This window comes from Diabrotica virgifera, chromosome 3 (genome assembly GCF_917563875.1).
Source record: "Diabrotica virgifera virgifera chromosome 3, PGI_DIABVI_V3a".
In the NCBI taxonomy this organism is placed as follows: domain Eukaryota; kingdom Metazoa; phylum Arthropoda; class Insecta; order Coleoptera; family Chrysomelidae; genus Diabrotica; species Diabrotica virgifera.
This window is the reverse complement of record NC_065445.1, coordinates 254495738-254523179: the sequence shown is the minus strand read 5'-3', so window position 1 is coordinate 254523179 and position 27442 is coordinate 254495738. Positions and strand designations below refer to the sequence as shown.

At 31.0% G+C, this 27442-nt stretch overlaps 1 protein-coding gene across 1 annotated transcript in view; it reads right to left on the bottom strand.

Annotated features, from left to right (window-relative positions):
- LOC126882397 (juvenile hormone esterase-like) overlaps positions 1-27442 on the bottom strand; it is an 86752-nt gene that overhangs the window by 49453 nt on the left and 9857 nt on the right. The window contains exons 2-3 of the mRNA XM_050647312.1: positions 11264-11404; positions 5076-5228 (exon numbers count right to left, since the gene is read on the bottom strand). Coding sequence (XP_050503269.1) covers positions 5076-5228; positions 11264-11404 — 294 coding nt within the window. The remainder of the gene's footprint in view (positions 1-5075; positions 5229-11263; positions 11405-27442) is intronic.

Genomic DNA, 27442 nt, shown 5'->3' with positions numbered 1-27442 from the left:
TAAGTTGGTCTTTTCCAAAATGTTTTACTTCGCTATTCATTTAATTCTTCTTATTCATACAGGTCCTCTTTCCTTTTTATTTTTCTTTTTCTTTTTATTTTCATTTTATTTTTTCTTACAAATTCAAAATTTTAATCTGCTACATTTAACTTTCTAGCCACTCTAATATTTAACTTTACAACTTTATTCTCATTTTACTATGTTTAACTTTTAATTTTTTCCAAACACAGTTTGTGTCTTGTGCATCCTGCTGACACACTTCTTTTGAATCTTTTGTTCATTTACATATTTATCAACTTCGATTTAATTTAACAATTCAAATAATTCCATTTTCTTTTCTATGCATAATGTTATAATATTTCCTATATTTTTGACTATAACTAACACATTTTCACATTCCGTCAATTATTTATATTTTCACCTAACAATCTTATATCAGTTACCTCAATTCTCACCAATTTTTTAAATAGTTAATTTCATACAGAATCAATACCATACTAGACTTATACAACCAACATTACAGTTAACAAATTTACATTTCTATACACACTAAACAACTTCTGTATCTCTTCAACGTTTTAACTTTCACCCCCAAGGCTATATACAAAAATTTTTAACTTTTAATTTTTAAACTAACACATTTTCACATTCCGTCAATTATTTATATTTTCACCTAACAATCTTATATCAGTTACCTCAATTCTCACCAATTTTTTAAATAGTTAATTTCATACAGAATCAATACCATACTAGACTTATACAACCAACATTACAGTTAACAAATTTACATTTCTATACACACTAAACAACTTCTGTATCTCTTCAACGTTTTAACTTTCACCCCCAAGGCTATATACAAAAATTTTTAACTTTCATTAACCAATAATTCAATCTTACATTTTGTTTTCATTACCATATTTTATTATGACAATAATTTCGATCAAATTTAATTTTATAGTCAAGTTTATACCCACATAACAATTTCATGTTCTTAGTAGATTCATAGAACATACTTTTCAGAAAAAGTATATACTGAGAATGTGCGTAATTACCATTGCGAATGTGCAGAGCAGATACTGAGTATATACTACATTACAGTACTTAAACGTTCTATGTATATACTTAGAATGTACTACCGCACTTCTTTTCAGTATATACCAAGAATGTTCTTTTTAGAACATTCCAAGGACGTGCTATAAACCTTCTATGTGTATACTTAGAACATACCACCGCACATCTTTTTAGTTTATACCAAGAAGGTACTTTTTAGAATATTCCAAGGAAGTGCTATAAACCTTCTATTTATATACTAAGAACGTACTACCGCACATCTTTGTATGGGAAGAATATTATATTTTTAAGAATATTCTAAGAAAGTGCTATCAAGTGCTATATTGCTTAGAAGTATGTTTTCAGCATCACCTAATCTCATCTTAGGTTCTACTGGTTCTACCAAATATCTATTTACATATTTTAATTGCAAATGAGAATGTAGTTAGTACCTACATTCTACAATATTACTTAAAAAGTAAGTACATATTTATAAATTTTAGTTATTTATATAAATCATTATATAATATTTAGCTAAACTAAACTATGCATAATAAGTAACTAAAATTTATATAATACTTATATGTACTTACCTATTTAAGTAATATTGAGTTATCAAAATAGATTATATGTATTTTGAAGCACCGCAAACAAAATAAACAGATTATGTATGTTCTTCAGTCCTAGTCCTACTACTACATCATTCGCCTTCATCCTTAACACTGCATAGATCGAGATCCATAGATGATACAAATAATGAAATAATGCCTGTTTTCTTTTTCATATTTTACGGTTTTTTCCTATCCCTGATCCATTCAGGTAAGAATAGAAATGGTCAGAATATGATGGGGGAGGGGGGGGGTTATGAATGTATTGTGGAATAACAAAATCGGTGTTGCCAAACGGAGAGAAATTTCCCTTTTTGCGGGAATTTTCAACATAAAAGGTGATAAAGGGAAAAAGTTAACTCAAAAGGGAATTATTGTTCCAGTCCAAATTTTAAAATATTAAGAAAAAATCAAAATATTTGAAAATAATTCAACATATCTTCTCAGATTTTGTAAACAGGAGGGAAGTTTTTTTTTATAAAAGTGGGAATTTTTAAGGTAAGTTGACGGAAAAAGCTTACTCGACGGTTGGCAACGCCAAAGCCTTTGGTTGCTTTGGTTGTGCAGTTTGGCACGTTTCGGTTCTGCGAAATGGCCTATTGAATTGAATGTACCTAAATTCAAATTCCAAGGATGTAAAAATACTAATGATTCATGATAAACTCGAAATGGTAAAGTCATTTCAATTATGAAAACGAATTTTTAATAGTATCTATGTAAACGTTAATACAATTAATGTTTAAACTTTTTTACCCTACAACAATTTTGAAATGAAATTCGTCCAATACTACCTACATACATAAATTTTATTAATTATGTATTCTAAAAAATAACGAAGTTGATAATCTATAAGGCTAATATTATACTTCCTATACATATACATACAAATTATTTTTAAGATATTTTAAAAGTATCTACTTATAAGTATGTGTTAAGAATGTACTTATAAGTATGTGTTAAGAATATTCGATAAAGGTATATTCTAAGAATAAACTTTTACGAATATTCCGAGATCCTACGTACACGAATATACTTAGTATATTCGGTACGAGAATATACTCTGAAGTATATGCAAAGAACATGAAATTTAGAATGTTTTTTAAGGTAGATGCTATGCTTGTACTACACATATACTAAAAAGAATATACTCCGACGAATGTTGGTAGTATATGCTTAGAACATGATGCGAACATCATTGTTATGTGGGTAGTAATGGTTGTAATATTTTTTAAAAAATAGTAAATTTAAATTCTAATATTAAAAATTAAAATTCCAACACAATCTTAAACTTAAATTTTCGTAACCACATTGGATCTTGACCTTGGTTAATACTTATTTCCTGGATGTCAATTTTACTGACATTTGAAGTATTTCAACTTCCTTCTAAATCATTGACAGACTAAACGTAGTTCAATGTAGACCTATTCATAATAAAAAATCTCTTAATTAATGGAGTAGAGCATCATGTACCTAGTACTAATCCGTTGGCATCCAATGTAAGCCAAATTGTTTAACAAATTTTACCATGTAGTTAGAACATACATCTTGACCAGTGTTTGGCATTGTGGCTATTTAGCAAGGACAGAGAGTAAGTAATCGTAACCACACTTTTCAATTTTAAACATTCAAAATTTCACCCTTTTCAATTTTACTAAGTGAGATTACTTACTTTTAGGTTCACTGATGATGGACTGATAAGTCCGAAAACGTTTTGAACGTAATCCGTTTGGATTTTTAAAAATTTTTAGAATTTTTATTAAATATACCAACTACACTAGGGAGTTTTACTTCATGTTAATTTTATTTAACTAGATGGTATACAGCCAACCTTCGGGTATTATCCCGTTTTAATATTGCTAAGTGTCTCAATTATAGAAATCTAGGAACCCAACAGAAATTGCAACGCAGTAAATTTCGTGGAAACCCTTAAATGGTTACTAAAAGGACAGCAATTTTGATTGAACTTTCCAGCTACCCGATTGGTAGGGAAATGTTCGGGATGATGACTATTGGTCAAAGTAGGTGATGGCTGTCAGAAAGGGAGGTGAATTTAGGCGAGAGAAAGAAATCTTGTCCGAAATTAGGACAAGAAGAATCAATTAAGTTTCAGAAGACATGCAGTAAAGACGTGCATTTTTTTTGGCTGTGCCGAGTTAGGCTCAGAATGGAATCTTGAGGATTCTGTAGTGAAAAGTCACAAGTGCGATATGTTGTCGTAAATACTATACCGGTATATTCTTTGTGTTGTGTCCGGTACAATAATGGAATAGTGTTCCTAGTACGGCCATTAGTATGTCTCTTGCAAAAATAACTACTTAATTCAACCTTCGCGGACGTAGCTCCCGTTTAGCATGCCTTCTGCAAATTAACTTAATTCAATCTTACCGGAACGTGGTTCCCGGTCTTTTGACTAAAGACAATAGTCTAAACAAAGTATGTTTTATCATCGAGTCAGTGTAATGTATCACTAATAATTAAATACGCAGTTACTTTCTTTTCATAAAACAAGACTATGGAATTTTTATTTTTCATATAAATAACAGTTATGTAATGGTACTTTAAATCTAAAAATGTAAAGTGAAAGTGAGTTCGTCGCAACAACCAGAGCTCTAAAGAGCTAACCGATCCAGCACTACAGCATCAACAGATCGTAACCAGATCCAGCACTACAGCAACAACAGATTGTTCACCAGGTATTTGTGATAAACTTTATAATTCCTGTTTTTCTTTTTCGAACTTTTAACGAAACGCGAAAGACTTAATTTCTTTATTTTTCTAATCAGATCAGTTTTTTTTACAATTTTCTACCTGAATAAATAATGATAATTATGTTTTAAACTTATTTCTTATTATTATCTTTGCGCAATCCATCTCTGATCCTTATTGTAATAGGACATGCAGGCTATCTCAGACACCAAGGGTAAGTACCGTTTGTTATTCAAAGGGATACCATTTTAAGTAATTTTTTGTAAATCTTATATAAATATATAGTAATAGATTTTGATCTATTAATGGCGCCCAAAAATTAATAATTTCTTTTCTTTATCTTAAATATGATTGTAAGAACTCATTCCCTAAATTCTCTGAGACTAGAGCTACCGAAGCATTAATAAATTATGTAGCACGAATTTTGTCAAGTCTATGTATATCATTATGTTTATCTAATTTGTCGTGCTTCAATATCGATTTATGGTATTATTTTTGGTAAAATAATTTTCACCCCCGAGAAAGGGTGGCTTCCACCCCCAAGGTAAAAGCGCAAGTTTGCATCAGGCCACCTTTGTTGCTTGAGGTATCCTCTAACTACTCACCAATTTTCATGAAAATCGATGGAGGTTCAACGAAATCGGAGGTGAAAACCTTCAGTGACTCCACTAATTATTATGTCTATTAAAAATAAAATAAATTTATATTTACCCTTGGAGTATAAACATTGATGTAAAGACAATCTTCTGATATTTCCATATCCTCAGGTACTGCGGTTAATGCTGATGCGTTATTTTGCATGCATACTCTCTTGTTTTGTGTTGCGTTCAGGATGTCTGTCCATGGAATTGGTGGTAACGGATCCTAAATAAAAAAAAAATAAATAAACTTAATGAAAAAATTCCTTTATAAAACGTATATTTATTTAAAAACCCCTAAAAGAGCTACAATTATCACAGAACGTTTTTGATCTCTAAAAAGAGCATCATCAGTGCTGTTACAGGTTCTACATGCTGAGCCACCAAAAATACATACCTAAACTTACGTGCATAGAATTCGGCCCACTTAAAAATTTGGTCATTTTTGATGACTCGTATTTCCTAAACCTGTTGGCCGATTTAAGAGATTTCTTGAACATGTTATAGCCTGATTCTTTAACAATACCACTGTGATAATATTGTTGTTAAACAGTAAATTTTCATTGTATACCGGGTGTACCAATCAAACTGTGTTTTTTCTCAAAGTTCGCATCACCCTGTGGAATATTCTAGTATTTATAAAATCTTCTTCTTTATGTGCCGTCTTCTACCGAAGGTTGACGACCATCAAACGATAGGTTTCTCTGTTTTGTGCCGCATGTATTATGTTCGCAGCTTCTGGTATTTGAAACCATTCTCTCAAGTTTCTCAGCCAGGATTTCTTCTTTCTGCCCAAACCTCTTCTACCTTCAATCTTGCCGTAAACGATAAGCTGTAGCAGACTGTACTTATCATTACGGAACACATGGCCCAGGTATGACGCTTTCCTCCTTTTAACAGTTGTTAACAATTCCACCTCTTTACCCATTCGTTTCAATACCTCTGTGTTGGCCACTCTCGTCTGTCCAAGGTATTCTCAGTATGCGTCGATACAGCCACATTTCTACAGCCGCTAACTTCTTTATAGTTGCTGCTGTTAACATCCACTCTTCTACTCCGTAAAGTAGCGTAGAGAGTACGTAGCATTTCGTGGCGCGCCATCGGAGGTTAACGCTTAGGTTGCGGTTGCTTAAGAGCTTTCTCATTTTTATGAATTTGGATCTTGCTATTTCAATTCGGATCCTAATCTCTGCGTCTGGGTCCTACTTATCATTTACTGTATATCCCAGATATTTAAATCGGTGTACTCTTTCAATACGTTCGGCTTCAATATTCAGGTCGATATGTTGAATGTTCTTTTTACTGATCACCATAAATTTAGTTTTCTTTCTATTGATCTTCGGTCCAAATCGGTTGCCAGTTGTATTTACTCCATTTAGCATCATCTGTAAATCTTCGATGTTATCGGCCAGTATAACAGTATCATCTGCATATCGAAAATTACTTATTGGTACGCCATTAATCTTGATGCCCTCATTGTACTCTTCCAGTGCCTCTAGAAATAGTTGTTCCGTGTACAGGTTGAAAAGCAGTGGCGAAAGAATACAGCCCTGTCTAACCCCTCTAGAAATGGTTATGTTTTCACTCACTATATGTCCATTCTTTATGTGGGCTGTTTGATTCCAATATAGATTTTTGAAGTTACACTTCTTTAGGCACGAGGATGAAAATTTTGATTTTACTGGGCACATGCGCACACCGACAGTATGGTATAAACGTTATACGGGATCTGATTGGGTGTTAAAATCATCTGTCAATAATTGTTCAATATGGAGATTTTGGATAAACAAATTAATGTTTTGTATATTCATATTACTTTTTATTGTTGTGATGGCAGAGAAAAAAGTTTATGATTGTAGTGACTTTTTAAATAGTTTTTAAAAGCGACAGGTACGTAATAATTGTAAATGTTTCAGTATCCTAATAAAAAATTTCATAGGTACCTACGTACCTACCTATTTGGTAGAACCTACCAAAATAGTATGTAATGCTTTGATTTACATAATTAAATTTGGTTACCATCAAAATTTCTATCAATATTCACCTAATATATTGTTTTCTTATTCTATGTTTTTCAATTAAAAATCAAAATAATTTGATTTAATTCAGAACTGTCAAAAGTTTAATCCGTTTAGTTAGTTAGATCTTCGGACATGATGACGCATGGTCTCCCTGGGTAATTGTTTAAGGTGAATGAATTTCAATACTTACTGCGCTGATAAGCGGGTTCGAACCCCAATAGAAACTTTTACTTTTTTTATTTTTTTTTATACATTGTATGATTGTAACTATATTTATTATATAATTTTTGTTTCAGAGAATATGTATTTAGTTAAAATTTTTTCCGACAATTATTGTTCAGAAATCATTTGTGGCATTTTTCAATGTGTTTGTTTGTGTGTGTTTTATTCTTTTATTATTTTAATTTTTGGCACTGTTTTAATAAAAATGTTTGAAAAATAGTAAGTATAAGTTTAATATTTAAATAAACTGTTTAAAGTATATTAATTTCATTGAAATCATATAATAGAAGTATAATTCCTTACGTGCGTACAAAGTACATACACATTCTTTTTTATAATCTGGATGTCCTTAGTGTCAAGTCCTGAAAGATGTAATAGTTCTATGAGTTTGTCATGTTTGATAGTATCGAATGCTTTCTCATAGTCGATGAAACAGGCGTAAATATATTTCTGTTGATCCAGGCATTTTTAAATCAATGCTTGCATTGCAAATAGGGGCTCTCGAGTTCCAAAACCGCATGTAAAACCGAACTGTGTTTTACTTATGCTGTGTTCTAACTTTGTTCGTATTCTGGAATGGATAATGGGCAATAATACTTTAAGGGTGTGACTTATTAAACTTATAAGGCGATATTCGCTACACGTCTTAGAATTGGATTTCTTGGGAAGGGGCACAAATGTAGATTTCAACCAGTCCGATGGAATTTGACCAGTATCGTATATCTTATTAAACAGTTCCAATACTACATTCATGTTGTTCTCGTTAAAAACTTTTAAAAATTCGACTGGTATTTCATCGCCGCATCCTGTTGCTTTCCCATCTTTCGTTTGATCTATAGCTTTTATCACCTCACTTTTCAATATTTTTGGTCCATTCAGATCAAGAGTGTTCGTAGAAATATGACGATAATCCGTAAACAAATCTTTTATGTAAATTGCCCAAGTCTGTAACTGTTCTTCTTTATCTACAATAAGTTTGTTGTTCTCGTCTATTAACTTACCAAACTGTTTTTTCTTGTAAGTATAAGTAAACTCCTTGATTTTTTTATGCATGTTAAAACTATCGTATCTTCGTTGTAGCTCTTCTATCTCTTGACATTTTTCTTGTAACCATTTCTCTTTGGATTCTTTTATCTTTCTGCTGACAGTTCTATCCAGTTCTTTATATTGTTCGGAATTATTCTTATTTTCCCTCCTTCTGTCCATGAGCTGTAATATTTCATCTGTCATCCATTCGTTCTTCTTCTTCCGCTCATAGTCACCAATTATTTCTTTCGCACCGTTGCATATAGCGTCGCTTAAGTTGATCCAGTCTCTTTCAATATCATCAGTATTGGTTGTTAAAGCAACATTACTATTAATGCTATTTGTAAGCTTGACTTTTATCTCGGGATTTCTAAGTTGATCCATATCTAATCTTTTGTTATTCTGTTTCTAGATTAAGATTTTTAGTCTGACTCGTAATTGGGCTACAAGAGGATTATGATCAGAGTTTACATCAGCTCCAGGATATGTTTTGGCTGATATTATTGCGTTACGGAATCGTTTGTTAATTGTTATGAAGTCTATCTGATTTATAAAATACTGAAATTAAAACCCAACTATAGCCCCAGGTTTGCTTAACATTCTGTTTTTTATTCATTCTCTTATGTTGGATAATAAAAAGTTAGGTACTTTAACAACTAGACGTGTTTTTAAATAAGTGCAACAAACTTTAAGGGGTAATTCTGCATGAAAAAATAATGACAGTTGGCTTGATAGACGTTTGTCCGCAAATGTTTCGTTTCCGAGATAAGGGATGTTAAATTTTTTCTTACCAACTGACAATTAATGTATTGCTTTAAAACCAGTTGAGATATAAAAATGAAATTTGGTAGGTTTTAAGAGATAGTTATTGCGGATTTTTTGACATAAAATCAAGAATTTAATATTCACCATTGGCGCGCATATAGGTAATATGACCGATCATATTACCCGTATGTACGCCAATGGTGAATATTAAATTCTTAATTTTATGTCAAAAAAAAATCGGCAATATCTATCCCTTAAAACTTACCAAATTTCATTTGAATATCTTAACTGGTTTTAAAGCAGTAAATAAATCGTCAGTTTGTAAAAAAAAAATTCAACATCCCGTATCTCAGAAACGAAACATTTGCGGACATACGTTTATAAAGCTAACTGTCATTTTTTTTTTCATACAGAATTACCCCTTTAAGGTTGTCGCATTTTTTTTAGAAACACCGTGATGAAAAACATGTCTAGTTGTTAAAGTACCTAACTTTTTTATTATCTAACATAAACGAATGAATCAAAAAACAGAATGTTAAGAAAACCTGACGCTATAGTTGGGTTTTCACCTTCTATTCTATCACCTTCTATTTTTACAAACATTATCTTTCATGCATCTGCATCGAGATATACAGAGAATCTCAGCTTTTTTACATCTGCATAAGTTCTTAAAGCAATTTTTACAGTTACATGGTGGTACTAAGTCTGTTCTTGTAGGCAGTAAAAGTAAAACTTTCTGGGGCTTCAGTCTAATTATCTATATGATGTGGACTAACTACATAAAGTGGATCTAGTTCTTTTGCAACATCATCAAGGCACGTCAATTGTGTGTATGCCGCCACAACATAAATGCTCGTTTTATATGCAATGATAATGCTGTAAAAGAACTCGATCCATTTTTATATGGATATCACATATTTGCTCATTTGCATGCGTAGAAGCCGAGTTATGATCGATAAAGCGTCGAAAAATACTTACATACTTGACTGTGAGCCGATTTTGCGCCTCATGGCGCGCCATTAAAATATCGATATCTTGACCAAAAATAAACTTACGAACATTTTAAAAAGCTGAAAATGTTCCTTTTGAATTTTTCTATCATTATTGGTAATTAAAGTATAAATGTTTACAGCTTAAATTTACTTGAAACAATTATAAACAAATTAATGTACAAGTTTTTTAAGAAAATTATAACTTCAAACGGGTATAACTTTAAAACAAATGAAGATAAAATAATTTAACAAACTATGTTTGGAAGCCTATTAATAAAGCTTTAAAATGAGACCTTCTAAGGCTCATTTGCATGCGCAGACGCTGAGTTACGATCGATAAAGTTTCGAAAAATACTTATTTTGCAATTTGCAATTGGCATTGTGCACTAATTTTACAATATCTTGAGTTCTAACTGTTAGATTTAAGTTTAGTAAACAATTTTTTCTTCGTTTTTATTAACGAACAAATTTTATTTGAAACATTCTTTCTTATTTCTTTTAGTTTATGAGCCAGAGCCTTATAAACAATTTATAAACAATTAAATTGTTTATAACAATTTTTTGACCACTCGGATCGAAATCCGTAATCAGCAGCCAAAAATCTATAAGAAACCGTTGAGTTTGTCCATCAGAATTAAAAAGGACACGGTGACCCCTCTGGCGCCTAGACTACAATAATTATGTTGATTTTCACCCTTTTTTCTGTAAAAAATTTCGTTGTTTTGACTTCTGAATGATACTAATAAGTCAAAGAATATTAAAACTAAAAGAAACTTGACAGCGTTACCTCGAGAAACTCATAAGTTAATAAAATCTTTTTTAGTGATCTGTCTACCTTGATCCAATGATAAATTCTGATGTCCACCGCAAAACTCATTGTTTTTTGAGGTGTCTTTAAAAATCTAGGTGTCTATGTATGAAATTTAATAAAAAAACAGACGTTCGGATACAATTAGCGTCTCTTTGCAAAGACAATGACGTTGACTTTGCAAAGTGGCAAGACACTTACTCAACACACACACTACACATTACTCCCCTGAGTTAGTGATAAGTTATAGTCTAAAAGATCATTATGAAATTGACTGGCCAGTTGGTTGTGAAAACCAGTGCCAAATAAAACACAAAACACACACAAAAAAAACAAGAAAGTTATAATAATTGTTTCAAATAGCTGTCAAACAATTAGGTACGTTACTGTAAAATTTCATGAATATAATAATACAAAATAAACTTACCTTAAATCTATTTTTGCCCACGGGAGGCGCTGCGTACGGAATTTCTTGGAACGCGAAAAAGTCCTTGCCATCTTGGCTTTCTAAAACGTGACCTCTTATTTTTCCTTCTGGTAATTGAACGAGTAGCAGGTCACAAAGAGGCTGGAAAACAAAAAGTAAATATTCAGTATTTATTATTTATTTATTACTTTTAATTAAAATTAAGTAAATATTCAGTGGCATGAAAGATTAGAATGGAAAGAAAAAGATATAAACATTTGTGGACAACGCTTGAACCATCTAAGGTACGCTCATGACATCGTATTGATAACCGATAAAAAAGAAGAATTGTTTGAAGTGATGAAGAAACTAGACATAAAAGCTGGAAATATAGGCCTTAATATAAATTACAGCAAGACCAAAATCATAACAAATACAAATGAGGACATCACAATGACGATCGGACAAGATGAAATAGAACAAGTTCACGATTATACAGGGTGTCCAGAAACTCTACCGACAAACGAAGACAGGAGATTCCTCAGATAATTTTAAGATATTTTAACCCAATTCACCTAGTCCGAAAATGCTTCCTAAAGGAGCTAGAGCTCTTTGAAGATGGCGTCTTGTAAGTAGTTTTTCTTAAATAACTCCAGAACGCTTCTATTGAGAAAAACTAAAATTGGTACACATATTTATCTTCCACACATAAATCGACTCCATGCATTGAGAATTTCTAGTACCGGTCATAGGCGTCCGTTTTGGGTAGGGCAACAATTATTTTATCGCATAACTTTTTTTATCTTTAATTTTTAAGCATTTTTGAGGCTGGATTATTAAATTGTGAGATATTCTACAACTAAAAGGTATTCTTGTTTTAGGTCGATAGGATACACCGTTTTCTAGAAAAATCGATTTAAAAATTTTTCTTTTTTTGAATTTCCAAAAAAAAAAATTTAAAAAAAAACTATTTAGAAATCTGAAAACTGGTACGTTTCTTTATATTTCAGAGATGAATCGATTTCATTAACTGCGAATTTCTAGTACGGGTCATATGCATCCGTTTTGGGGAGGTCAACGGTTATTTTATCGCATAACATTTTTGTCTTTCATTTTTAAGCATTTTTGACTCTAGATTATTAAGTTATGAGGTATTCTAGTACTAAAAGTTACTCTTGCTTGAAGTTGATAAAACACACCGTTTTTTTTTGGAAATTTTTTTCAATTTTTATTCAAATTCAAAAAACGAAAAATTTTTAATTCGATTTTTCTAGAAAACCGTGTGTCCTACGGACTTAAACCAAGAGTACCTTTTAGTACTAGAATACCCCATAATTTAATAATCCAGTGTCAAAAATGCTTAGAAGTTAAAGACAAAAAAGTTATGTGATAAAATAACTGTTGCCCTACCCAAAACGGGCGCCTATGATCGGTACTAGAAATTGGCAATGGATGGAGTCGATTTATCTCTGGAAGATAAATATACGTACCGATTTTCGTTTTTCTAAATTGAAGCGTTCTGGAGGTATTTAAGAGAAACTAATTACAAGAAGCCATCTTCAAAGAGCTCTAGCTCCTTTAGGAAGCATTTTCGGACTAGGCGAATTGAGCTAAATTGTCTTAAAATTATCTGAAGAATCTCCTTTCTTCGTTTGTCGGTAGAGTTTCTGGACACCCTGTATAATTATATCTGGGTCAAATTATAAAATTAACAGGGACAGGGGCGTAACAGAGGCTCCAGCAGCATGAAGCTTGCGGGGGGCCCCAATAAATCAGGGGCCCCATCTTGTCGTCTAATATATGTAAAAATGTGTTATTGATATATTATTTTACGCATGCATACGCAACGTTTTTAAGCAGTGCAGTGCCTGGAAATCTTCAAAAACTTCCCTCGATTCGATTTACCAAAGAATGCAGAAAAATGCCCAACCAAAATCGCTTACTCTAAAAACGTTATCGGTGATAAGGTGGGCATCCAGATTTCAAACTCTGCTTGGTGTAAAGCAGAACTACATGAAAATTTTAAAATCACTGTCTAAAATAATATTAACTAACACAGATCGTGAGTAGAGAATGACAACTAATAATTAAAAAAGTAAAATTTAACAGTTTGAATATGTCTTCGCATCTATTTTACAAAATAGTAGCACTTTTACATAACTCTAAAGAGTTTTTGTCAAATCTTTAGGCAAAACGATACGTCATTTTGCAAGAATCCAAAGATTTTGCTACTAATTGTGACTTTCCCTGTACTTTTAAAATCAAAAGGTTTGGTAGAGTTAAGAAATATTTTGATGAATTATTACATAATCAATGCATCTCAAACCCTGAAGAAATATAATATTATAATATTATAGAGTAGGCGTGTTTTTCGGAAATCTCGATGTAGTCATTGAACAAAAGCTGGATATATAAGTATGTACACAGTGAACAACGATTTTAAAGTCTTACATCTTAGAAGTGGATATCTTTTCAAATCGGATTCAGAAGTTTTTGCAGGAGCCAATAAATTAGTTGCTGCGTACCCGTCAGATTTAAGTAAGAGTTTTTGGAGCAACTGCAATTTGTTAGAAAATCATTAAGGACACAGTTAGAATCAGCGAACTCAATTTATGATGCAGCCAAAATTATTCTTATAGATTTTCATTGCACTAGTGCTTGAATCTTGCGTATCAGAAGTGTGTCATGCGTACACCTTGTTTTCAACTTTACTTGTTATGACCGCTAGTTCAGAGAGATATATTTCTAATCTTAAATTAATAAAACAGTACCTTCGTAGTACAATGTCAGAAGCACGGTTATATTCTCTAGCGCTTATAAGTATTGAAAACGAAGTTGCCCATCAGATAGTATTAAGAGGAAACAGTAGCGATCAACAGGTAGCGAAAACGCGTTCCAAGATTGCGGCTGTAATTTTGAATATTTTTTCGAGATATTTGGCACACGTATTCGTAATATAATAAAGAATGGCGGTACAGAGCCCAATTTGAAAAATATATTAATATGTGGAAATTACTCTGTAAATAAATACAATATTAAAAAAACCGCCATTAAGAAGAACAAAAAAATAAACTTTCTTCAAATACATTTCTTTATACGATGCCTAGATTTTGTGTCATTTTGGAACTACTAAAATTTTTTATTTCATTAGTAGTTCCAAAATGACACAAAATCTAGGCATCGGATAGAAAAGTTTATTTGAAGAAAGTGTATTTTTTGTTCTTCTTAATGGCGGTACAGGCTCGTTTCCTTAATATTGTATTTAATTACAGAGTAATTTCCACATATTAATATATTTTTCAAATTGGGCTCAAATTGAGCTTCAAATTATATTACGAATACGTGTGCCAAATATCTCGAAAAAATATTCAAAATTACAGCCGCAATCTTGGAACGCGTTTCTTGGAACGCGTTTTGGCTACCTGTTGATCGCTACTGTATCACCTTAATAAAATAATTGTAGATATATTCGCTGATAGTAGTGCACAAAGAAAGTTGTTCATCTCATAGAATAATACTATGTAATAATGTAATAATTTAAAGAGTGTAGGCGCAAAATTTCGGACTAATGCTTTTTAAATGCATTCATTTTTTTTAATCCTGAGAAAACTAATAAAATTTTTGAAAAGTTTTAACGCAGAAAGAAAGATTACATTATTACCGAGGGCTGAAAGTTACTTAGAATAAACAAAAAGTTTCTTTTGAATGTGATATTTGAAATTAAAAATCATACTAGACATTCTCTTTTTTTCACCCCTGTAACTTATTAAATTAAATATTATAGAATTTTTCAGGGTTCATATGTAATCTTTCATTCTGCGTTTAAATTTTTCAAAAATTACTTACTAGTTTTCTCATGATTCGAAAAAAATGCATTGGCACGAAAAAAATTTAAAAAGCATTGGCACGAAATTTTGCGCCTACGCTCTCAGGTTTTGTTCTATTTTATTCTATACCAATAAAGATCAAAAATATAAGTTTTTATAAACAGTGCATAAATTCACTAACACAGATACGTTTTTGTTACACAAGTCGCATTTAGTAATTTTTTAAAGGGGTCCCCATTTCCTATTCGGCGGGGGGGGGGGGGCCGACGGAGTTTGTTACGCCACTGAACAGGGAAAACCAAACAGCAGAAATCAAAAGACGAGTTAGACTGGCATCTGGCATGGGCGGTATTTGGCAAACTAAATTTCAAACATTCTCTTTACTAAAGACAATTTTCTTTTCCTCTTGAGAGGAATCCTTGATCCAGGACCATAGATACGATAATGCCTCTAGCTAAGTTTCTCCGCTGCTCTGGTGAAACTTTTTGAGCCAGGACCTAGTCCACAAGCGTTTGCCGCTTTTAGGCAGGTGCTTTGGGTCCAGTTATTCAAACTTAAGATACAGACTTCCTGCTATGTGCCTGCCGCTTCTAGGCAAGCATAATAGGATTTCTTAACACGTAAGATATCTCCAGACATCCTTTTTAGACTGCGCGGAATATCCCCATGTTTCGTTCATCCACTGAACACGTTCAGGGATATTCCGGGTCGGAAGAGGGGGTGGTTTTAGTTGGTAGGCGGCTGGTTATGGGGGGCACGCGGGACACATGGGTCATACTCTGGTCTCTGTGCCTTGGCGTGTTCTCCTCTCCTGTCCGAGTCCAACAGTACTAGGGACATCTTCCCTAGTCAGCTAAGAGCGTTCCACCTCAGTCCAAAAAAAAAAAAAAAAAGCTACATCCTTAAAAACAAGAAATATCCACACCATCGTAAGACCAAGGTATACAAGGAATGCGTACTCCCTGTTCTCACCTAGGGTTCCCAAACGTGGACGTTTACAAAAGCAAACGTGGACAAAATCATAAAAACGCAAAGAGCAACGAAAAGACAAATGTTGTACATAAGACTAATGGATAAAAAGAGAAACGAGTTGATAAGAGAGAAAACAAAAGTTAGGGTTCTTAGACAAGAAGGTGCAGAATTGAAATGGAGATTTACCGGACGCAATATAAGACAACAATAAGACCGATGGAACAAAATTCTTATAAATTGGAGACCGTGGGAATATAAACGAAGCAGAGGAAGGCCACAAATAAGATGGGCAGATCATGTCAAGAAGCACGTGGGCTCTAGGTGGATGACTGTAGCGACAGACAGAGAAGAATGGAATAGGATTGGGGAGGCCTTAAATATGCCCAAAGATGGACCGAAGAAGGCTTATTAGAATAGGATAGAAATAATCAGTATTTATTATTTATTATTGTAATAAATTAATTATTTATTAATAATTATTATAATAAATAATAAACTGCTTTATTATTTAATTTGTTATTCCGATGTACATTATATATGCAGTATTACCTTAACATTTACTGATGTCTATGTGGACATTGACATTGACATTAGTAAATGTTAAGGTAATCTTATATATAAAAATCAATTGCTGTTCGTTAGTCTCGCTAAAACTCAGGAATGGCTGGACCGATTTGGCTAATTTTAATGTTGAATTATTTGTGAAAGTTCAGAGAAGGTTTATACGGTTTTATATAGGGTACATTCCATGTCAAATCACTCAGGCAAAAAATTTTGGATCTCCGATTTGTCTGAAAATTGGTATATAGCTTCTGCGGGACGTAAAAATAAGATATTTTAAGTCAAAAAATCTTCTTCTTCATTTTTTCTCAAAATGTTATTTTATGCGATTTTACAGTGATTTGGTATTTATTTAAACAAATTTGCATTTTCTGTCGTAAAGTATCAATGAAAAACATAATATTTTAATAGAAAGGACTCAAAAATGTCATTATATGGCATTATAACAAGTTATTTTGAATCAAAACAAGTTTTTGGTCAAATTTTATAGTGTAAAAAACTTTAAAATACCGTTTTTACATTTTCCTCCATTCCCAAAATACATCATCATCGATTTGGCTGAAAATTTGCCCACATAACAGATAGCCAAAAGATAAAACTTTAAGTGGTTAGAAGGATTTGAATTATATTACAATACCAAAAAAGTTACATGCAGTAATATCAGCCTCAAAAGTATATATTAGTCCAGTCGGGATAGCATTTGACCTTGAATGCCGAGCTGCCCAAAATTTTATTTTTCTGATCTTTAGGGGAGTCAATAGTAGCCTAAATTTAAAATCACGAATGAATTCCTCCGTTACGTTAGCCGCCATCTTGATTTTAAAGGAGAACCTGTTTTGCTTAATATCTCCGTCATTTTTAACTTTTCGACAAAAATGGCAGGAACTGAAATTGATCCAAATAAATAGTATTTACATTTATTACAATTTCTTTTGACAATTTTTGTCGTGAGGTCGATATTTTCGAGTTAATTGTACTTACAGTAGACGCCTATATTTTTGACTATAATATTGCATGTAACTTTTTTGGTATTCTAATATAATTCAAATTCTTCTCACCACTTAAAGTCCTATGTTTTGTCTATCTGTGGGCAAATTTACAGCCAAATCGATTATGATGTATTTTGGGAATGGAGAAAAATGTAAAAAACAGTATTTTAACGTTTTCTACACTATAAAATTTGATCAAAAGCTTCTTTTGAATCAAAGTAACTTGTTATAATGCCATATAATGACATTTTTGAGTCCCTTCTATTAAATATTATGTTTTCCATTGATACTTTACGATAGAAAATGCAAATTTGTATAAATAAACACCAAATCACTGTAAAATCGCATAAAATAACATTTTGAGAAAAAAAGAAGAAGAAGATTTTTTGACCTTAAATATCTTATTTTTACGTCCCACAGAAGCTATATACCAATTTTCAGACAAATCGGAGGTCCAAAATTTTTTTTGCTCCAAAATTGAGTGATTTGAAATGGAATGAGCCATAGTCATTTTAGTAGCCACCAAAATATTTACATCTATACAGGGTGATTGATTAGTAGGGTAAAGCTCAATAGCTCCGCTATAGTAATAGATAGCAATAAAAGTTAATAACAAAAATTTTAGCCACCTTTGAGCTTCACATTACAAAATTAGTTAGAATAGGGTTAAAAAATTAAATTAAAAAACATTACAAAATATAAAACATAGGGTGTTCGATAACACAGTGGCAGACCAAACTTTTGATTTTTTAAATAGAACACCCTATATTTTATTTTAAATTCGAGATCCTGTTAACTTCTCCATCACAAAAATATAAAGGTTTGTATTTTTATACAGGGTATTTACAAAGTTATAACCAATTTTTTATGAAAATCGTAACAAGTTCAACTTCCTGTATAAATAAAAATAAGCACAATAGCAATGGTTTATTAATGCCATATATTTTTATTTATTGTAAAAATTTTTAAGAATTATTGATATTGCTAATTTTCTTTATATCAAATACAGGGTGAGTCAAAACGCAAGTCCATTATTTTCTCAGTAATTTTAAACGGAACACCCTGTATTTTATATCACTATTGAAAAGTACCATTACCGTACTTTAATTTTTAGATAACATTCCCTATGTCTAAATTTATTAGTTTTCGAGATATTTTCATTTTTCAATGGACCAGTAGCGTGGTCACCCAAATCACCAAAATTTAATAAACTGGACTGATTTTTTTGGGGTTACGTTAATGATGAAGTTTATAAAATACCTCCAACAACAAGGGATGAGATGAAAAATAGAATACAAAGTGTATTTCGATGTGTTAATTTACAAATGCTCCGTAGAGTAAGTAGCTCATTCAATGATCGTTTTTAGGCGTACATAAATGTGTTAGGAGATAATTTTGAACACCTTATGTAATTAAATATTAAAAATATTTTATTAAAAGTAGCTTCTAATTTTTTCAAACATGTTTTTTTGCAAAATGTATTACTCATAAATTATGGTTTGTTCTTTATTTGTTACATTGTTACATTTACATTCAAAAGTAGTGTTTAATTGTCTTCACAAAATACTGTATTTTGTGTGTGTGTGTGTGTTTTTTTGTAAAATTTATTACTAATTTTCTTTGTTTATTTGTTGCATTTACATAAAAAGATAGTTTTTAATTGTTTCAAAAATGTTGCATGTAGTGGTTGTTTTTGTTTGTAAAATGTATTATGTACTAATAAATTATTTTTATTTCTTTATTTGCTACAGTGTTACATTGATTACCGGATTGATAATCGGTAATCTTCAATTGTCAATTCAGTCATGGCTTACTTAAAATTTAGATAAATTTAAACACCTAAAATAATTTGCTCTGAAAAATGAAAATATCTCGAAAACTAATAAATTTGGGCATAGGGAATGTTATATAAAAATTAAAGTACGTTAATGTTACTTTTCAATATTGATATAAAATACAGGGTGTTCCATTTAACATTACTGAGAAAATAATGTACTTGCGTTTTGACTCACCCTGTATTTGATATAAAGAAAATTAGCAATATCAATAATTCTTAAAAATGTTGACAATAAATAAAAAATATGGCATTAATAAACCATTGCTGTTGTGCTTATTTTTTTTTTATACAGGGAGTTGAACTTGTTACGATTTTCATAAAAAATTGGTTATAACTCTGTAAATACCTTGTATAACATTACAAACCTTTATATTTTTGTGATGGAGAAGTTAACAGGATTTCGAATATAAAATAAAATATAGGGTGTTCCATTAAAAAAAAAACATAAGTTAGGTCTACCACTGTGTTATCGAACACCCTGTAACATTCTAACTAATTTTGTAATGTGAAGCTCAAAGGTAGCTAAAATTTTTGTTATTAACTTCTATTGCTATCTATTACTATAGCGGAGGTATTGAGCTTTACCCTACTAATCAATCACCCTGTATGTATAAAATTCTCTTTTCACAGTGTTAGTTGCCGTATTCCTCCGAAACGGTTTGGCCCATTTTTATGAGATTTTTTAAGTGTATTCGGCAGGACTGAGAATGGGTTGTTATCTATTTTTCATACCCGTACGTCACAAGGGGGGTTGCCGATGACGCCATAAGTCTCATAATAATGACGTGAAAAATACGAAATTAAATAGGTAGACTCCTTGCTGAATTCTGAACAGAACCGTACTAAATTTTTTTCTCTAGCGCAATCGGGGTCCGAAATACAATATCTCAAGCCGTAGAAATATTCTGAGGACAGAAGAAAAACGAGCGACAAATTTTATAGAAGAGAAGTGGTTGGGACTCAAATTGGGCAAAATACGAATTTTTTAATTTTGCGAAATTTTCACAAAATATCTCTAAACGGAACTTTTCTGACGAACCGTAAGCAGGAGAACAATTCTGAGCACACGAAAAGAACAAGCAGCAAATTATAAAATTTTATTTAATTTTAGTTAATTTTGTTTAATTTTATTTAATTTTATGTAATTTACGTATTTCATTTATTTTCATTTATTTTATTTTATTTTATTTTATTTTATTTTATTTTATTTTATTTTATTTTATTTATTTTATTAAATTATATTTTATTATATGAAAAAAAATTTATTTTATTATTTAATTTTATTAATTATTTCATTTTATTAAATTTTGTTTATTTTTATTAGATTCTATTTACTTTCAGTTAATTTTATTATTATTTTTTTAATTTAATTACATATTTTTATTTAATTTTTTTTAGCTTAATTTAATTGTATTTAAATTAATATGATTTTATTTATTTGTATTTAATTTTATTTATTTTTATCTAATTTCATTAATTTTATTTAATTTTATTCAGTTTTATTTATTTTTATTTACTTTTATTCAATTTCATTTAATTGTAACTTACTTCATTTAGTTTTTTATTTAAGTTTGTTTAGTTTTATTTTATTTTATGAAATTTTATTTAATTAATTTAACTTTATTTCATTTTATTTAATGTTATTTAATTTTAATTTTATTTCATTTTATTTAATCAACACTATACGGTTGGAACTACCCTTAACCCAATCATAAATACAGGGTTGTTTTGAATGTAGATAAAATAAAGATGTTATATTCATTATAAGATAAACAAATTTAAGATTGTAACTGTTGCACTAGAAACTTTATTTTGTTACTTCTAACTAAACTTTATTACTTCAAACATCATATTATGTGTAATTAATTAAAAATAATAATAAAACCTCATTCACATCGAGCATTTATTGTTTATTAATTACGAATTCCTTTTCTTTATTTCAAGTTTATTGTATACAAAAGTTTGTTTTTATCTATTGAGGCAGTACGAAATGTGTCGGGTCAGCTAGTACTTCAGATAAATTACGTCGGAGTTTAAAAAATAAAATTGCAACAAAGATCATAATAATTAAAACATAAATAGTTAATAAATAACTGTTTCATAAGTAACTTCATAATTGTTCATAATTAACTTAATTAGTACTAATATTAATTGAGTGTTTCAGAACTTTTTTTCATACTTTTTTCCATTATAATTTAAGTCTTTAAGTTTGACTAGTCAAACCCCGATCAGGTATTAAAATGTCGTTATTTGTTAGATTAGGTTTAACAAAACACCAGTTTTTAATTTTATTGTTTATTATTTTTATATTGTCGTAATTAAAATAAAAAAATTAGTGTTTATTCTCACATGTTGAGGCATTATGGCATTTAGAGTTGCACAATACGTTAGACCTTTTACACTTACGTAATTTGAAAGAGCATTTCTTATTGCAGTAGCATTTTATAAATCCTTGTCCTCCAAATTTAGAATCTTTTGTACTAATTTCTCTTAGAGACAGAGACAGCTTAACGTCTGGAACATCTTAGAAATTAGGAAATTTCTCTTTGCATTCTCTTATTTCATTTCTTGAAAAAAGTGTGTTTATTGTTCCGTATTTCGTACCAACTCTATATAAACCGTCAATTGCTACTTAAATTATTTTGAGCATCCTATTTGGCTCTATCAAAGCTGGGGATAGGTATTGTTACAGTTTTTCCGATCGAAATTGGAGGAATTTTTTTTACTTAATTGTTTCATAGGATTAGCCTGGGCTGGGCATGAAGACCTTCAATCGCATTTCCTTTATTTATTTTAATCTTTTCTGTCTGTGCACAACGCATGCTCGAACGCGTGCCAAGGCGATGCTCGAAATATTTTGGGTATCATACAAGATAAAACAATAATTTACGGTTTATAATATAGAGTTGGTACGAAATACGGAACAATAAACACACTTTTTTCAAGAAATGAAATAAGAGAATGCAAAGAGAATGTTCCTAATTTCGAAGATGTTCCAGACGTTAAGCTGTCTCTAAGAGAAATTAGTACAAAAGATTCTAAATGTGGAGGACAACGATTTATAAAATACCACTTCAATAAGAAGTGCTCTTCAAAACCATGTAAGTGTAAAAGGTCTAACGTATTGTGCAACTCTAAATGCAATAATGCCTCAACATGCGAGAATAAACACTAATTTTTTACAGGTATTTCAATTACGACAATATAAAAATAATAAACATTACCATTTAAAAATGACGTTATATTTAAATCTAATCTAACAAATTACGACATTTTAATAGCTGATCGGGGTTTGACTAGTCAAACCCCAATTTAATAAAATTAAATTTCGACCTTTGCCTGACCTGAACTTAGTCTCTCCTAGGTTTGACTATACTAGTCAAAGGCCGAAAATGGAATTTATTTCGGGTTTTGACTAAGACCGTCAGTCAGACCTGAGGATTGCCTAGTCAAACCTAGGAGTGCCTGAAATTCGGACTTTGACTACAACATCTACACAAAAAGAAGCAGAAGAAGAATAGAAAATGCAAACTAAGTAACAAATAAAGCTTATTACTTAAAAATGGTGAAATACACAAAGAGATAGAAAATACGTTAAATAATAACCTGTATACATTAATAATGGATATGAATGAAAACAAATGGAAAACTATCTTATTGATGACTATCCGTGACGAATGTTGGCGATCATCGTGGCAATCTGTCTCTTGTCTGTAGCAAATCGGACAAGTTACACAAATGCTTTGTTGAAGCAGGTTCTGAGGTTCAGGATGTTCTTTTTCTTTATGGGCCTTGCTTTCCAAATATTTTTCCTTGCAGGATGACGTGTAGGAGGGCATATCTAGAGTAATTTCGCATAATATGTCCGAAGTATTGTAGCTTTCAATATTTGATGGTGGTTAGTACCTCTCAGTTCTTCTTTATTTTTCTGAGGACTTCCTCATTTGTGACTTGGTCAGTCCACGTGATTTTAAGTATTTCCCAATATAAACATATCTCAAAGGCTTCCAATTTTTTGCACATATCTTGATTCAAGGTCCACGATTCGACATCATGAAAAAGGATGGAGAAGAGTAGAATCTCAGCATTCTTACTTTTATACCAAGAGAGAGTGGGCCTTGGAGAAGTCCCCCATCCAGTTGAAGGTGGAGTAAATGAGAATACTGAGATGGATGAGTAAATTGGTAAAAGCTAAAATTGAGAATGGACATAATTATTAGAAACGTTGGAAGTTCATTAGAAGTTGGAAGTAATCATTGCATTATTAATTATTAATACTAACAGGAAAAAACTACTTAAATATAGTGTGGTATAGTTAGACCCAAACCCAGACATCCAAAGTGAAAGTTATCCTTCAACACCAAATTGTTCTATATGGTCCATATAATGTTCAGAAAAAAGTCACACCTTTTGAGCGTCGGGTTTGGGGGGAGAGGTGGGAGAAATCTGTAAATTCGTAGTTTTTTACGTTTTTCGTCAATATTTCTAAAACTATGCGGTTTAGCATGAACAACCTTCTATACAAAATTGTTCTACATTAAATTTGAAATAAAATAAGCCCTATGCATAACCCTTCTAAAATGAACGGTTCCAAAGTTACGGAGGTAGTATAATTGGTCCAAAAAAGGCCTAACCCAGACATCCAAAGTAAAAGTTTTCCTTCAACACCAAATTGTTCTATATGGTCCACATATTGTTTAGTAAAAAGTTACACCATTTTGAGCATCCGGTTTGGGGGGGAGATGGGGGAGAAGTCGGTAAATTAGTAGTTTTTTTACGTTTTTCGTCAATATTTCTGAAAATATGCTTTAGCATAAAAAATGTTCTATAGAAAGATGTTCTACATAAAATTTAAAACAAAAAAGGTTCTATACATAATTGTTATAAAATCAACGGTTCCAGAGTTACGGAGGGTGAAAAGTTAAGGTTTTCGATACTTTTTATATTTACCGATTTCTCCCCCCTCTTCTCCCCAAACCCGACGCTCAAAATGGTGTGACTTTTTTTGAACATTATGTGGACCGTATAGAACAATTTGGTGTTGGAGGATAACTTTCACTTTGGATGCCTGGGTTTTTGGTATAGCTATACCATACATTGCCCAAAAAATATAAAAAGTATCGAAAACCTCGACTTTTCACCCTCTGTAACTCTGGAACCGTGGATGTTATAACAATTATGTATACAAGATTTTTTGTTTTAAATTTCATGTAGAACATTTTTGTATATAAAATTGTTTACGCTAAAGCATAGTTTTAGAAATATTGACGAAAAACCTAAAAAAACTACTAATTTACCGACTTCTCCCCCATCTGCCTCCCAAACCGGACGGTCAAAATGATGTAACTTTTTACTGAACAATATGTGGACCATACAGAACAGTTTGGTGTTGAAGGAAAACTTTTACATTGGATGTTTGGGTTAGGCCTTTTTTGTGACCAGTTTATACTATACTACCTCCGTAACTTTGGAAACGTGCATTTTAGAGAGATTATGCATAAGGCCTTTTTTATTTCAAATTTAATGTAGAACAATTTTGTATAGAGGGTTGTTCATGCTAAACCGCATAGTTTTAGAAATATTGGCGAAAAACTTAAAAAACTACGAATTTACCGATTTCTCCTCCCTCTCCCCCCCCAAACCCCTCGCTCAAAATGGTGTGACTTTTTTATGGACATTGTGTGGACCATATAGAACAATTTGGTGTTGAAGGATAACTTTCACTTTGGATGTCTGGGTTATGCCATCTTTTGGATCAACTACCTATACTATACTAATACACGTAGTTCAAGTAATGAAGCTTAAAATGGGACAAAACCTCGCAATTTTTACAGAATGGATCGATTTGCTTGAAAATTTGAGAATAAGTAGTGATTAGTCCAAGTATCAAAATCTATATGATGCCGAAAAGCGCTTTTACCATGGGGGTGGTTGCCACCCCATCTCGAGGGTGGAAATTTTTTATTATATTTTGACCACAAAATTTTGTAAAAACGTCCATTCTAAGCAAAAAACGTTCTATTAATTTTTTGATAAAATTAATAGTATTCGACTTATTCGCTATCGAAAGTGTTAGTTTTATATCGAAACAAGCTGAAAATGCGAGAATTATCATAACGAAAACTTTGTTTATTTACGTATTTAAATTCAGAATATGGAAAATTTCTATTATGAAAAGTTGTTTAGTATTAAATGCTATGTTTTAATATGCAATTATATCCCAATTTAAATATTGTGAACTATAAAGGTACTCTACTCTCGAACGAAATTCATATTTTTTGACATACCTCGAATAAAATTGATAAAATTTGATATATGATGATTGCATCTTGGATTTTAGACCATGCAGATCTTTTTATGAAGAATAACTTTTCTTCGTAAAATTAATAATAAAAGAGTTATGAATGAAAATGATATTGGTATCGGTAATTTGAGAAAAATTTTCAAATATTTTTTTTATCTTTAGAAGGATGTACAAGTAATTTACTGCATATTAGAACATAGTTTTTAACTCCAAACAACTTTTTATAATAACACTTTTCAATATTGTGAAAAATAAAGATACTTTAATCTTGATCGAACTTCATATTTTTTGACATACCTCGTATAATATAGATGTGATATCTAATAAAAGTAAATAAATACAAAATAAACAGTTTTCCTTGAAAATAGTGAACTGTAATTTAACATTACATTAACATAAATAAATAAAATTTGTTTATCTGACATTTCAATTTTATGTTGACGTTTAGTTGCGTCAAACGAAAACAAAGTAGAGTTGACGTTTCTATGTCGGAAGAAAATGACAATTTAAAGCAGGCTTGTGACGTCACAATGACGACTTTGAGGTCGGATATCTCGAAGATGGTTAGAGATAGCGAAATGCCGTTTTCAGATTTGGATTCAGAAGACAAAACTACATAGGAATCCATCACTAGGTGGCCTCTAGATATTTCAGGAGCGGCAACGCAATAACACATACACTTTTGCGAATTTATAAACGAAAAGTTTTCGTTGAAAATCAATGTTTTTAATAAGTTTCCTGCTAATAACTTCTGTTTTATCAAAACAACGTTTCTTAACAAAAATTTACCTTTTAAAAATTAAACAAAACCGTTCTCTTTGGTTTTCTTTAAGACCAATAGTAATCGAGCTATACTTTATTATATGTTAGCTCTTCTTCGTCAAATGCTAAATATTGTAATTTCAAAGTCAAAAAACAAGAAAACTATGCATTCTTCGAGGATAACTTGTTGAAATTAATTTAAAGTATTTAAAAATATCTATCTCCAGAAATAAAAAAAAGTCTCTAGCTCAAAAATTAAGTGACTTATAATGAAAAGAATGTCAGTTCCTATTTTTTTTTTCAGCGAAAAAGTGATCGGGATCAACCCCCTAATAACCACCCTAATTAAAATTAGTCATTAACCTTATTTGGTCTTCTTTAATTATGTAATATTAATAGGTTCTAGAAGTTTTACCGGCTTAGAATGATTAGTTTTTAAAAAACTGGAGTTAAAAGCGAATAACGAATTTTTGTAGTTTCGAAAAAATGACCTTTTCAGAATAGAGAGATTAGCATCAGAGATATGAAAAAATGTTACAATATGAAATTGTAGCTCATTTAATTCCCAAGAACTGGTTTGCAAACATTTTTTCTACGTCAAAAATTGAGTGAGTTATTGACAATTAAAACTTGTAATAACATGCAAAAACCACCTTTACCAACCCTTTCAAAGTCACCTCTTTTTGCGATTGAGGATTTTAAAAAGATTTAATATTAATAGGCTTATAGATCTCGTAAAAACCTACAAAATTATTTTTTACCAAACTTTCTGAGATAAAAAATAAAAAAGTTACGGTTAAAAAATCAATATATTTTTTGAAAAAAAAAAGGAAAAATCCAATTGGAAGCATAATAATGTAAGTTATCGGTGTTTTTTAGTCATTGGTCTTATTTATTCTTCTTTATTTATGTATTATTAATAGGTTCTAGAAGTTTTACCGGCTTAGA